Raw genomic sequence first — 15,389 nt, 5'->3', positions numbered from 1 at the left:
TCTTGAGCAAAGCACCGTCAGGGAAAATGACAGCCTCGTTTGGAAGCCGTCTTGAAACACAGGAGGTTAAGGGCCCGTGCGCTCTTAGGAACTGTCCTGCCGGAGAAAACACTAGTTCTCGTTCTACATGGACAGCTAGGGCGGGAAAGGGCAGGCGTCCTTTCCTCCAGGTGAAACACGTAACCGAACTGACGCCCACTCTTCTGCAAGGGGACAAAGGACGAGTCCCAGCATGCAGGGTGGCGGCGGGGGGTGGGGTGCCTACCTCTTGCCCATCTTTGCTGACGTTGTCGTTGGCGTGCCTGGCCACCATGGAGAGGAACTGGAGGAGTCGGTGGAGCGTGTCGCAGTTGCAGGGAGGTAGAAGGTAGATGAGAAGCTGCAAGGTACCCAGTTGTTCCTCTGGCTCCAACACTAAGCAAGGCAAAAGGAGGCATTCTAAGTCAGTTAAAGGGGGAGCTCCCACCATTGGGGCTCAGAGAAGAGGCCCCTCCTGACGGCTTTCCGAAAGGGATTAGCAAGGCAAGTCACATTCCACTCCACCCAATGGGAGCCCTGGCTTAGCAATTTAGCACGAGGTTCTATGAAGGCCGTAAAGATAAACCAGACCCAGGGAGCTGCAACATCGAGAGAAAGCATTCTAGTCCATGGTAGAAATATAACGTAATTTCGCTTACTTTCTTCTCCCTCCTTTCCCTGGCATTACCCATCATTTACTTTGGGGATCGCAGTCTCTCGTTTTCAGTAAATATTTACTAACGATGACTGGGAATCGGTGAACACTCGCCATGTTGAGTTTATAGCAGATGTGAGGCCCTTTTCCGTCGAGCAATGCACAAGGAATTGCCTTTTTGTTGGCAGTAACCAAGACACGGCACAATGAGTGTCTTCTCTCTCTTTTGTGATCCTATTTTAATGGTAGCGTTGGAGGAAGAAATGTATGGAGGCTGACACAGCTCTGGCCTGTCCCTCCTCCCTCTCTTCCTTTATGCCTCCACGGGATCTGCATCTACAGCCCCGGGGCAGCCATATTGAAAATTCTGGCACTGGACTATGCCATCCTGCTTTCCCTGGAATATCGCCTGCTGCCTTTTCTCACTCTGGGTTTCTGTGGCTCCCTCCTTCCTCCTACCAGTAATGCAAACTCATTTTTAGGCACAGACTCAACGGGAAATCTTGCTGTTACTTCAAAGCATCAATATATAGCACTCTCTACTGAGCTGGGGTCATTTGAAAGCATCCCAAATTCTTCTTTGTTCTATCACAACTTTCTTCTTGCTAACTGTCCCCAGGGGAAATCTCACAAAATTCCCCCAAATAGCCCACTCATTAGAGACCAATAAATAAGAACGAAAGGAGGTACTGGGAAACGCATGCACACGGTTTGATGAGTGAGTTGGACATCCCAGGACTCCCGGGACACATTCCTGGAAATGGGTGTATTACGCACAGAGAGTATTGATGAAGGCCGTGTACAGCTCCCTGGTGAGAAGGGGGTCCGGCATGTCCCTCAGGAACTCCTTCAACAGGGCAGCCACATCATGAACGCTGTGCTCTTCCTCCAGAGAGACATCGACCCCGCGGTCAAATTCCTCACGTAACTGGAAAAATAATGGTTCAAGTGGCAGCCTTATAACACCATACCTCAATGTTCAGTGTCCAGCAAAATAAAAAAAGAAAGTGCTGTGACATGCAGTATGTGGTATTAGGCTTACGCAGACACAGGAAAGGAGAAGAAAACATGTCACCTTGATCGACAAAGTCTATGCATCCAGTCATGAATATATAGATAGATAGATATACATACACATATACACATATATACATATATACACATATACATACATACATATACATATATGTATACATATACATATATACATATATACAATATATACATATATGCATAATACATAAATACATATACATAATGCATTAATAATAATAATAAAGAATATATATATATTTACATGCATTATTAAATAAAAGTATCTGTAGGTTTGAAGTTAATGATGCAGGCAGAAAAGCTTGATAACACCATCCAGAAGGTTGGGAGGAAGAGCTAAGGGGTTAGGTCAACAGTAAATGTGGGAGGGAGGAACGAACCGATTGCACAGCAGTTTTGTGTGTCAGCAATCCTACTAGGTTGGAATTTTGACATTTTACAGGAATACTCAACAAGAAAGCAAGGGTTTTTTTTTCTTGCAAACAACGAAATGAAAAAACCCTCATAAGCCGTTTGTGACTAAGGCTTGAAAGATGACAATTACTAAACAAAATGTGCCTTAGGGATGTCAGAGTAGCCTTATTAACAATTCCCAAAGGGATTTCCTGCCTTCATCATTATACTCGGTTTATTAGCATTTACAACAACAGGAAAACCCAATAGCGAGAGGAAGGGAGTCATAACCCTACACCCTACTTCCATGACCGACAGCCTAACTTCCCTTATGTACTGTTTCCTCCTGTGGAAACAATTATGTGAGTTCGTGAATCACCTCTATGCAGTGAGCTTCCCTAAGAATCTATTTGTTCAATCATTCATTCATCCGTTCAATTTCCCGTGTACCAGGCCTCGGTACAGGCTCTCAAAGCCCGGTAGGGAATAAAGAGGCAACGTCCTTTTCCACCCTCAGCTCTCAGACTGATACAGAGTCTGGCGATAAACTGGTAATCCCCCAAATGATTAATTAGCTCTTAATATTGTGACAACCGTTCTCAGTAAAAAATGCAGGGCGCTAAGACGTGATGTTCAAAATAAAATGCGGAGTTAAGGCATATTTCACACTAGAATCCAAGTCTAAATAACCACAATTATATTGTTATTGGATAATCCTTAAATGAATCTCCCTGCAGAGGTTTTTCCCCTTTGATGGATCCAGATAGAACTGAGGAACCATTTCTGACACCAGCCTCCTCTCCACCTGAGCAGAACGCGCGTTAGTGTCCCGAATTGCTCATCGATTCCAGCCAAGTTGTCATTAGTGCGCAGCAGGCTGCCGGAACGACAAAGGCTTCCACTGGTATCACTCCTACTTGCGATCATTTAAACACGTCACGTTTCTTTCCTGAGCGCACACACGTGCAGAAAGAACGGACCTCGGAAAGAGCTTAATCCAAATTGTGTGATCTTGGGTTTAACACCGATCTTGAATTGAGCACGGATCAAACTGTGTGATCTTGAATTAAGTTTCTTAGTCTCTCTAAGCCTCAAAGGAAGTGGGTGAAGGAAGGGGCTACTCTCAGAGCTGGTGGGTGGAGTCAATAAGGTAATGTTTTGAAAGTGTTCTCCAGGTCCGCATAGGTGAGCGGCCCCAAAATGTTACTATACCATCTTCCTTCTTGCAAGTCCTGTGGTGAAATGTTAAAAGCTGTTCAATAGTCTCTTGTGTGACTATGAAAATAAAGACAATACTCCTTTCGGAAGCCCCTTTTGTTTTGACAAAAAAAAGAGGCATTTATTTCAGTTAGTTTTATTAATATGAACAAATATTTCTTCGGCTTCATCAACTAAAAATTACTTTCCGTTGCCTCCATTTCTGAGTTGCTGAGTTCCTTCTTTCTGTCGGAACCAAGAGAGGAGACTTAACATTTTAATTTACTCTTGGCCAACAAATGAATTATTTTTTCAAAGGATGGCTTTTGCCTCTTTGGGAAGCCATCAGGAGCACAAATACCTTCCCGATCATAGGCGTCGATTCCTGACGGTCTAGGTATCAAACTTCTGTTGGGGGAATGTGGCACAGCGCTGAAGGAAACCAAGGGGTGCGGTCCCCACGTGCAAAATGAATTGGGGATCGAGGGTTTCACGGAAACTTACTAAGAATTGTTTATTTTTGAGAAGGTACAACGATCAAAAGTAGCATCTTATATGAAGAGAATGTCAATGGCATTATTCATATTGCATTTTAGTAAAAACAAGTGCTATACAAGAGTCTTCTGCTTATTATCACTTACTGTTTAGGTGCTCTCTGGATCTCCTACTTTTATCATTTCCACAAGATGCTTATGAATTAGTTTTGTTTGGCTGTATGTGCCACGGACACATCCAAATGTTTTGCTTTCAAGTGTTTGAGCCTCACTCTATCACAACCTTTCTCAGCCTTTTACCTCTTGGGAGTCAATTACACTCTAATTGGTGGGAGGATACCGCAGAGATATTGAGAAATGAATTTGCATACGCTTGAACTTTGCATGAGGTAATTCATTTGAAAGTCATGTGAAACGTACAACGCGGTCTTTCCTTTTCACTTACTTGTCTCACTCTCTTTTTTGAGCTTCCAACTCGGAATATCCCCACTGTCTGGAGGCCTGCAAAGAAGCAAACAAAATCAACAGTCCGGTTTTATGGCTCGAAACTCTGGAGGAAATCACCGTAGACCCAGAATAGGATGCCAGCACCCAGCTGCAACTCGCAGAGCAGTAACAGCACAATCGCATGCACTAACGGTTCTTCATCCCACTCTATGGTCTGCAGGCACCTCCAGCTTAACTCTGCAGGCACCAGGGGCGTGTCATGTTAAACGTTTGTGTGATGAAAAATTTGTCACGTGATAGTGTGTATTTCCACATCTTCTCCATATGAAAAAAGTAACCTTTTCTTTGTTATTCGGAATGATTACTTAAACATAAATTCTATACGAATTTTTAGCTCTCCCTCAGTTGTAAAACTAGATATTTCTTGTTTCACTGATTATAATGAACACAAGCACTTATCAACGAAAATCTAGAAAGTGCAGAAAAAGGTAAAAGGTAATGTACTTTTCAAAATAACGGATGCAGAAATAACCACCATGAATATTTTGGTTTATTTCTGTCCAGCCTTTACTCGGTGTGTGCGTGCGTGCGCGTGTGTGTTCTTTTTACATAGCTGAGCCAGAGTTTTTGTCGCTTCAGGTTTGATTCTGGGGGGCAGGAGTACTCCCTAAGAAGTATCATGTACTTCAGGGGCACAGAATGTCTGAACAGCTCTCCTTTTCCTATGCAAGCCATTAATCATCAGCACTGCTGATCACCATCTCCATTTATTTTTTTCATTGGTGGCTCATTTTCTCTTCATTTGGGATCATCAGTTATGAGGGCGATGGTGGGTTTGGAGCTGCCAATGGACATTTTGCAGCCACGTGAAGAGAGTTGGTCTGAGAGGAAAGCCACCAAACAGGCTCTTGCTCTCATGCCATCATTTGATTCCTGGATCCAGTGGTGCCTGAATTTAGATACAATACTGAGACTTCCATATGTAAATAGGATTGGGGGAGGGGGTGGTGGTGCTTTGCCTGATCTAGTTTGATCTGGGTTCCTCTCTCTTGCCACTGAAAAGGTTCTGACTAGTACAATGTATAATTACATTGGAAAGAATTTCAATCTTTATAACATTATTTCTTTCATCCAGAACCAAAGTAAACATCTTAATTTGTTTAAGTCACGTTTTAGATTTGTTGGTAGAGCTTTGCCGTTTTCTTCACAGAACTTTCTTGGCTTCTTATTACAGATATTCTGGGTATATTTTTGATATTAGTATGAGTGAATTATTTTATTGTGATGGTATACAACTGATTATTGCTCTCACATAGGAAATGGGCATCTTTTTGTAGACATATTTTATGGTCTTGCCACATGATGCATTAGGAATAAGCCCTTTTTGGTTGGTTTTCCAGGGTTTTTTAGTTAGAAGAGACAACATCTATAATTACAAATCCATTTATAAATATAATTATGAATCCATACATCCCATTTATCAGTTCTATATCTTATAAATGGTATCCTGAATTTCCAGATTAATTTGAGAGAATCATGGTGAGAGGCTAATTAGTGCTGACTTGCATCATCACATTTTTGTGCCCTTGGTGGGATTTTGCTCTGCGTCTGTTTGCAAAAGACTCCTGTACCTTCTTTGTCGCTTCTGTCAGTGTGTCTGCCTCCTAAGTGAGTCCAACCCCTAGCTTAATTTATTGTTTCTACCTCTCTGTGAGCTTAAAAACAGGGCAATTGAGCTATTTAGAATCACTCCAGAATTAAATTTCACATCTGCAAAAGGAGTATAAGTATCCACCTGAAAAGTTATGCAACGATTCAATTAATTAATGCATATAAAGGGCTTAGAATCCTATCTGGCATCTGCCATTATAAAGAGAGAAACAGACCCTGATTGAATGGAATGAGTCTCCTTTGTGCAAAATAGAAAACCTTAATATAATAGCAGGTGTTAGCAAATGTTCGTTTTGGCTGCATTTGCTCTCTGATTTTCTGATGGTTTCTGAATAGCTGAAATTTCTACAGAAATATCACATAAGGGCATTTTCTACACAAGCGGACTATTCATTTGGTTGAATCCCTCCAGACTCTTCAGAAATGCCCATTTCCATGACATTATTTCCTCAATGATAGTACTTTTTCACTCGGCAAAAATGACTGTCATTTTAAAAAATGACTAGTTACTGATCAAGTGCCAGAATTCCTATGTATCTCGATTGATTATAATCTGATTTAAGTTTCTAAAATATTTGTTTGTTTGCTTATTTATCGGCAGAGCAAACGGCAGCTTGCAGGCAGTCAATGCCATTCTCTGACACAAGCTATGCCGTGACTCTCCTTCAAAGAAAACATACAGTCTAGGCATTTAGTAACCCCGACTTAAGGTAGTCACTGAAAAAACAGGGGTACATCAAAAAAGGCATAGATCTGGCAAAGGACCGTGACTTTGCTGGGGCCTGTCCCAGAAATCGACATGATCACCTTTCTCTCCTTTTCATCAGAAACTACAAGGGAAACTTGACCCAGAGCACCTGGACCTCAGGCTTAGGAAGTATCAAGTAAAGAGGGCAGGCATGATAAGCCTCAAAATCAGCCCAAATCCCAGAAAGGTAATAGCACTTGAGTCTCCATTATACTGTCTGTGTTTTTGTTGTTGTCATTGTTTTGAAAGCTGTGCTTCTGGGAAATTGAGGATGCTTAGGGAATTCTTTTTCTTTTTATATGAAATTTATTGTCAAATTGGTTTCCATACAGCCCCAACAGGTGCCCTTCTCAATGCCCATCACCCACTTTCCCCTCCCCCCCAACCCCCATCAACCCTCAGTTTATTCTCAGTATTTAAGAGTCTCTTATGGTTTGCCTCCTTCCCTCTCTGTAACTTTTTTTTTCCCCCTTCTCCACCCCCCTGGTCTTCTGTTGGGTTTCTCAGGATCCACATATGAGTGAAAACATATGGCATCTGTCCTTCTCTGACTGACTTATTTCACTTAGCATAATACCTTCCAGTTCCATCCATGTTGTTGCAAATGGCCAGATTTCATTCTTTCTCATTGTCAAGTAGTATTCCATTGTGTATATAAACCACAATTTCTTTATCTATTCGTCAGTTGATGGACATTTAGGCTCTTTCCATAATTTGGCGATTGTTGAAAGCGCTGTTATAAACATTGGGGTACAAGTGCCCCTATGCATCAGCACTCCTGTATCCCCTGGGTAAATTCCTAGCAGTGCTACTGCTGGGTCATAGGGTAGGTCTATTTTTAATTTTTTGAGGAACCTCCACACTGTTTTCCAGAGCGGCTGCACCAGTTTGCATTCCCACCAACAGTGCAAGAGGGTTCCCGTTTCTCCACATCCTTGCCAGCATCTATAGTCTCCTGATTTGTTCATTTTGGCCACTCTGACCGGCGTGAGGTGGTATCTTAGTGTGGTTTTGATTTGTATTTCCCTGATGAGGAGTGACGTCTGAGCATATAGTAGAGAAAGCATCTGGGCGCAAGGGAAAGGGTGGCGCACACAGACACGGATGGAGTCAAGGTCATTGTCCAAGCCCAATTTCGGAGGGAATGAAAAGATCTTCGACAAAAGTTTATAAGGCTAAAGTGGATCATACTCTCTGCTACCCATTTCCCAAACTGGCAGATAGAGTCTTATGAAAGAATTGTTTTTATGGTTTGCTCTTTTTTTCATTGGTTTTAAGGGACCAAGATTAATATCCGTTTGCATCTGAACACGTCTCTTTTCTGGAGCTAAACACCATGGAAACGAGAAACGGAATCAGGGCCTTGAGAGATCACCCAGGATAATCTTGTCTCTTTTAGGCCCTACGCTGCATGTTAACTATTCCAAAAAAGGAAGCACTGTCCAGTTTTTTAGTAAGCTTAAAGGAAAGGCTATTTTTCAAATTATAATTCATGACAATTTATTTTAAAAAACAAAATAGAAAAACAAAGTTTTCTTTCTTTCACATAAGCAGTTACTCAACCTGGCACTAGATTTTAAATGATTGGAGTACAATTCTCACTTAGGACTCTTTAAAATGCTTACAGTTCACTCTCGATGCTTTTTACAGGTGAAAACTATAATTATAAAAGTATGAGTCGCTTTTTCTACCTCCTAGTGAAATTTTGGCTGAATTTACATATTTGCTGTACTGAATTCTTTAGTTGCTAAGCTATTTTTAAAAATAATTCCATGCAAGTAATATTTATTGGACACCTACATTGTATTAACCATGATAGTAAGTGCTGGGAATTCAAAATGACTAAGAAATTTTCCTTGACCTCCAGCTTACCTTCCCAGGAGAAGAGACATACGGACACACACACACACACACACACACACACACACACACACACATATAAAAATTCTGTATAGACAAAGAAAGCTTCAATATGTATCAGTTTTATTACGTCATCCATATGTTACCTAGTGATTAAGACATTTAGAAATCCCCTTAATAATTTTTTTATAAAGTCCCAGTTTTACTGGAAACAATTAACTTATCTCATGTCCACAAAACGCATGCGAACACTATAGGAAACACATTCAGGTTATGGAGATGGCAGTTCAATGGGCCAAAAGCCTACATCTCAGAAAAATTTTTGAAGAAGGCTATATTATTTTTAAGTCAACATATTACCTGGAGTTGAGTTGCCAAAAGGGTCATCGTGAAGGATCTGAAGTGGACATCTTCCCACAAAAACACAAATAGCCATATAGAAAGCTGTTGCCAAAAACCATGTATTTTCTATTCATTTAAGGAATGGCTTGCAAATCTTTTTGTTTGTTTGTTTCTTTGTTTGCTTGTTTGAAGCTGGACTCTTTTTTTTTTTAAGGAAGCCTTGTTAGTAACCTCGATGCATGAAAAAAAAAAAAAAGTGGCTGTGTTCTGTTTGAAGGGAGGCTTGGGGACAGACCCAGCCCAACAGATCTTGGCCTCCCCTAAGATACTTGGCCTCCAGGTTCACTTCTGAGGACCACTGGGCGTTGGGCGGCCTCAACACTGTCAAGTTGATTTTTGTCCCCCACAACCTTGTTCAGCCCAGTACCCTTTTAGGCACACACTCAGATCTGTAAGGAAACATCAGCCCAGAGTCTGATCAGACGACTAAAGCACTGAACTTGGGCGCTTAAATCCATGATGCTTGAATACATGAAAGTCTCTCATACATGATCACTGACAGACAAGTCTGCTTACCGTGTTTTTCTAGATGCTGACAGCAGCTGTCCACCAGCCTGGGGACCTGTCTGTAAATGGGATTCAGACTCAGTTTCTTATCTCTGGCTTTCTCTTTTTTACTATGAGCCTCGGCAGGCAAGGAGAGTTGTAAAGCTTCTAGTAGTCGAGACTGACTGTCGTCAAGATCTGTGATAGAATCCACTGACATCGCACCCTGCAAATTATACACAGCCGTGAGCAAAGAGTGCAGACGGGGAAAATGAAAACAGCTTCCCTCAGAGGCTCTCCAATAACGCTTTTGCCCATGACTGCCTGTCACACTTACAAGAGCGCCGCTTGGTTGAATCATGCTGTTTGTACATTAGACGGAAAGCAGCAAACACCTTTCGAAAAAGTTAGGAAACTACCACAACATAGGGCCAGGTAATGGCAGTCACAATTTCGACACACAACATTTTCCAAATGGAAGACACTTCATGCCTTGGAACAAGAGAAGAATCACATACTCGATGAATGAGGTCAAGTGAGAGGAGCCTTGGGAGTAAAAAGAAGATCGCAACTATGACTCTAGGGGGTAGAGTTTTAAAACTGGATTCCGTGGGACGGTCTTAGTGTTGCGTCCCCCCAGAAATGGCATAAAGGGCTTTATCGGGGAAGTGATTCCCGGAGACGGCTGCAGGGGTGAGGAAATGAGAGCGGGAAGAGAGGGCGGTGGATGAGAAGCGCCACTAAGCCTATGACGAGCCCGGGGGCAGCTCGTGCCCCAGGCCCTGGGGACGACTGGGAGACCATGGAGGTCAAGCATCTCAGAGGTAATCATGCCAGGGAGCCAGTGAGCTGGGCTATTTATACCACAAGCCTCAAGAGTCATTGATTAAGGGCAACTCCCGGTAGGGGCAGGGAGGCGACCTTAACGTCTCGGCACTTGCAGCCTGTCATCTGCATGGGTGGGTGCCTCTGGCCATCAGAGAGAGCCTTTGGCGGAGATGGGTTGCTGGCAGGTGGGAGGAGGGCCGCCATGTTGGGAAGGGTGAGGGCTGAGCATAGGGGAGTAGCACACCAGCCACGTCGGTAGAGCCCCCCGGCCTTCGATGAAGCACAGAGGAAGGAGTCCGCAGCCGGTGTCCCGGCAAGGCCTGGACAGAGGAGAGGGCATCGGGCAGGCCCATTGCCGGGGCCCCAGATTCCCCGAAAGTTCCAACGTGGAGCTCAGGTGTTACTGCCACCCAACATGCGATCCGAGAGACAGTGATAAAGCTGGAAGAACGACAATGGTGTCATTGCCTCATCTGTAAACATAGCTGGAGCCTTGAGCACAGCAGAGGCCCAGGCACCCCCTTGATCTTGGAGAGGTCTCGAACGTGGATTTTAAGTGGGGAGTGTTGGGGCTTTTACCGAGGGCAGCAGTGAGTGGCTGGGGGTGGCACGCGTTTGGGGTCTCCAGGCAAGAGGAAAAGGGGAGACCTCCCGGTGACCGGTGACCGAGGGAATTCTAGAGACCCTTATCAACGGACCCAGCCAATCACCAACCGGTTGGCCTGGACACTCAGCTTCCCTGGATCGAAACATGAAGTTTGAAGCCCCAAACAACAGCACAGTGCCTAGAACACAGCCGCCAATTAATAAATGGCACCCTGTTGTTACAGTACTAATTTAAGAGGACATATGTTCTCTCTCTCTCTCTCTCTCTCTCTCTATCTATATATGTATAGTGAAAAAAGTTCCATTGATGAAACAAAATCTCATTGTTTCTGAAGACCGGTAGCCAAGCCACTGGGCCAAGTGGGTTCCTGGGCTAGAGACCAAGAGAGTAACCAGAACACCTGGCCCTGCCCCCAAGCCCCACAGTCTCAAGGGCAAGTCCGGTAGTACAGCAGCAGATCACACTAGAGCACGGTCAACAGTGACACTGTGGAATGTTCAGGATCTCATGGGGCACACGGGTAACCAAGGAGGGGCCCCCCACAGCTCTGAGAGGGGTCAGGAAAAGGCTCCGAGGGTGCGCCCGGTGCCCTACGGCCAGTGCAAATTGTCCCCGAGTGGGGCCGTTGACAGATACCTGGACTACATTTCCAGTTTTCACATGAGCAAAGACTCCACGAATAACGCTCTGGTTGTTTCAGCAGCGGTGTCATAGAGAAAGCACCGGCCAACTCACCCTCCTCCTGGCCCGAGGAGCCGGTTCTGGGGTGTTCGGGGACGTTGACTCATTTGGTGTTTCCGAGGTGGAGCTGAGAGATGAGTTACTGCTTGAGAGTTCTTTGTTTTGTCTTTTATTTCCAAATGGGAGGAGGGAAGCCACGAAATCGGACGCGTCCTTTTGTTCGTCCCTCTGTGAGTCCTGCTTGAGTTTATAGGCCCGGTCATTTGCAATGACTTGGGATAAGGGCATTCCAAATGCCTGTGGGATGAATTCTGGAACCAAAAAACAAACATTCACTTTCAGCCATGACCAGGGAAGGCCCTCACTCGTGTTTTAGACCTAAGAGCCGACATATTCAAATGCCTGTTTCTCGAAGAACTGATTCATCAATCAAAATACAGAGGTGGCTTTTGTATTTATCAGAGTGGCCAACATTTCTATTTCTATCAAGCAGGCCAGTATGGTTTTAGAAATCTAGGCCTCTGGTCTCCCCACCCCCCGCCCCGCCCCACCGCCGACATATCTCAAGTATGTTTTAAAGGCAAAAACTTTGGGGCACCTGGGTGGCTCAGTCGGTTAAGTGTCCGACTTCAGCTCAGGTCACGATCTCATGGTTTGTGGGTTCGAGCCTCCCGTCAGGCTCCGTGCTGACAGCTCGGAGCCTGGGGCCTGCTTCGGATTCTGTGTCTCCCTCTCTCTCTGCCCCTTCCCCGCTCGTGCCAAAAATGAATAAACATTAAAAAAAATTTAAAGGGCCAGACCTTTTGTTAGCCTTACACTCCCCATCTTCGATTTATGGGTCTCCAGAGCCCCCGGAACATACAAGGCATGAAAAGGCTGCATGTCTCCATTTATTCAGCAGGGAGTGTAAGGCTAACAAAAGGTCTGGTCCTTGCTCTTGAAGGATTCAGAGTCGGGGAGGGGGTCAGATATGTAAATAGCTACAGAGGTGTGTCTGCCACGTGCAGAGATGCACGGAAGCAAAGACTGAAGTTCAGTTAAGTGGATCCACTTTGAGGTTCCCCGTAAACGAGCCAATATGCGAAATGAGAACCCGAGAGGGGGCGGAACAGCTCGGGAGCAAGTCTTCTCTCTTCCCTTTGTGTTCCTTGTCCCCACATTCTGCCTCCAGTTGCTGGCTGGGGCTGTCACTCTTATGATCTATGCTCCAGCCATTCTGCTGGCCACACGCACAAGTGGGCTCTCATCGCTAACTGACCAGTGAAGGGCCCAGGATACAACGTGTTAAATCCTCTCGTAAGGACAATTTGGGGGGAAGGAGCATAATGCAGAGATCTACGGCTTTATTTGGAGATGTACACACGGTTGCTCTCTGGATCACGGTAGTAAATCCATATGTATACGTGACTGTTGTAAGCACACTAATCCTTAGGGCCGGGCATTTTACTGGCAATATTTTAGATTAATGCTGAAAAGCATTAATAATTAAGTTAAATGCATTATTTCTTTTAGAGTCAAAATTACATCTCCTAGCAGCAGAATATTGGAGTCTAGGCTCTCCCTTGTTCTTATAACCCCTACAAATAAAACCAGAATGATCAAAACAGTTGTAAGACTTGTTTGTTCTTTGAAAGGAAAAGCTAACATTAAATCAGGTGGAAAGAGGCTTTGGAAGGTTTTCTTCCTTGATCTATGGCCAGTGATTTTTAACATCACTGGGCTAACGACCAAGTCTACATCAAAAGCAGAAATGGGGGGTGCCTAGGTGGCTCGGTGGGCTGAACGTGGGACTCTTGACTTCGGCTCAGGTCATGATCTCACAGTTTGTGAGTTCAAGCCCCACATCGAGATCCACACTGAAAGCTCGGAGCCTGCTTGGGATTTTCTCTCTCCCTCTCTCTCTGCCTCTCCCTTGCTTGCCCTCTCTCTCTCCCTCCTTTTCGAAATAGACAAAAAAATTATCTAAAAAAAGCAGAAATGGTACTTGAGAAGCCTGCACCCTTGGTTCCATCAAAACATGAATCTGTTTTAAAGCGAAAAATCAAAACGTCACCATTTGGGGATTTTCAGAGGATGTTTACCATTCTCCATCATTCTCAACAAACTAGGTGGCATATGATAACACACAAAAAATTAGGCATGTTTTTGAGTGACTGATGTAGACAAGTGCAGCAAGACGCAATGCTCACTATTGATAAAAGGCCACCTCCACCACCTAGCAAAATTAGAAAGCAAAGGGGACAATACCAGACCACTGGCTGTGCACGCCAGGATTTATCGCGTAAATCAGCGCTGTCTTGTGTATGGGAATAATCAAATCGTCTTACTTCAAAAAAACCGGGGAGGGGCGCCCGGGTGTCTCAGTTGATTAAGTGGCCGACTTAGGCTCAGGTTAGGATCTCACAGCTTGTGAGTTCGAGCTCCGCATGGGGCTCTCTGCTGTCGGCACGGAGCCTGCTTCGGATCCTCTGTCTCCTCTCTCTGCCCCTCCCCAGGTTGTTCTATCTCAAAGATGGGGCTACGGACTCCTCTCTTAGCCAGTTTTTCCACATAAGGAAAACCAACCAGACTCGTTTAGAGTTGCTGATATCCCTAGAAAAATGGTTTCCTTTGGTATCCATCGTTTTTAATGTCCAAACCTCTGTCACCCTGCTTGCAAATTGGAATAATTGAATACCAATTAAATAGATGGAATACAAGCCTCTCCATTTTTATTTCTCTTTTATTCTTACTCAAGAGCTGATCCTCTAACAGAGTTTTATTTTTCCCTAACAGGCTTTCTTTCCTGGCTGAGTTTATTTATCCTCTCAGTGACAGGGTTTTAATGTAGTCTCTGGTTTCTTGTCGTTGTCTCTTGAGAACCCTTACAGGCTTCAGAAAGGAGGCCTCTCCATGCTCTAAACTTGTGTCACAGTGTCTACAGTCCCTGGAAAATTCTAAGCAGGATTTCTGAATATTTCTGCTTCTCCAAATGTGGCTATTGTCAAATTGAGGACTCATCACAAATCTATTGAGCAAAACCTTCGTCGGGTGTAAATAAAATGTTGGGTGCACATGCTCGTCTGTGGATTCAAAACGCTTCTCTTAGGGGGGAAAACCCTAGAGACTCAGTGTTGATAGTGGCTAATACAGCTGATAATAGGTTTTTAAAACCAGATGGACATTTCCCAAGACTCACTGTTCTGGGGCCAGGGACAGTGTGTGTCATGTTCTAATCTACAGTATGTGTTTGCTAGGAACACTGCCTTCCCTGCTGGGTTCGTTAGTAGCAACTGTGAACTTTCCCGCCGGGTGAACCTTGGCTCCCTACTGCCACTTCCGTATCTGTGCCTTCCCGCCATGTGGCAGAAACCTGCCTGTGCGAGGTTCCGCTTGCCTCCCGCTCATGGCTCTCTTCTATTGTCACTGACTTTGACTCGTGGTCAGACCCCTGATCTACCCTCACTGTTGGTGGCTTGGATGTCTACCTAAAGGGCCCATCTAATTCCCCGTCCTCACATCTCCTGACCTTCTCCTCTCCTCTTCCTTTTTCCTTCCTGCCACCTTTTCCAACCACTCGCTCAGTCCCACTCCGGACCGTGTCCTCACCAGAAGTGATTCCGCCTCTAGATTCAGGCTTCCTCCCTCCACTCGTGTCCTACTCCCATCCCAAGTTCACGTGTTACACTGCAGTGTGGCAATCTGTTAAAGCACACCATTAAGATGTCCCTTCTCCTTCGTACGCTTTGATGGCGTCTCAATGTTCTCGGCATGCAGACCAAACATTGTGCTGGGGCCCACATGGTCCCGTGCAAGGTGGCCCCTTCTTACTCTGCCCTGCGACCACCACCACTGCCCTCGCCCCCACCT

General features: G+C 44.6%; 1 protein-coding gene across 6 annotated transcripts in view; it reads right to left on the bottom strand.

Annotated features, from left to right (window-relative positions):
* The window catches only part of ARHGAP6 (Rho GTPase activating protein 6), a 452,363-nt gene that overhangs the window by 36,900 nt on the left and 400,074 nt on the right, over window positions 1–15,389 (bottom strand). For all 6 annotated transcript variants that reach the window (XM_081792904.1, XM_081792906.1, XM_081792907.1 and 3 more), the window contains 5 exons: window positions 11,595–11,851; window positions 9,455–9,650; window positions 4,256–4,311; window positions 1,451–1,601; window positions 266–414 (listed from right to left, as the gene is read on the bottom strand). In XM_081792904.1, coding sequence (XP_081649030.1) covers window positions 266–414; window positions 1,451–1,601; window positions 4,256–4,311; window positions 9,455–9,650; window positions 11,595–11,851 — 809 coding nt within the window. The remainder of the gene's footprint in view (window positions 1–265; window positions 415–1,450; window positions 1,602–4,255; window positions 4,312–9,454; window positions 9,651–11,594; window positions 11,852–15,389) is intronic.

The sequence above is a fragment of the Panthera onca genome, chromosome X, assembly GCF_046562875.1.
Source record: "Panthera onca isolate mPanOnc1 chromosome X, mPanOnc1 haplotype 2, whole genome shotgun sequence".
Classification (NCBI taxonomy): Eukaryota; Metazoa; Chordata; class Mammalia; order Carnivora; family Felidae; genus Panthera; species Panthera onca.
Note: the sequence above shows the minus strand (reverse complement) of the source record. Positions and strands in the feature narration are given on the sequence as shown.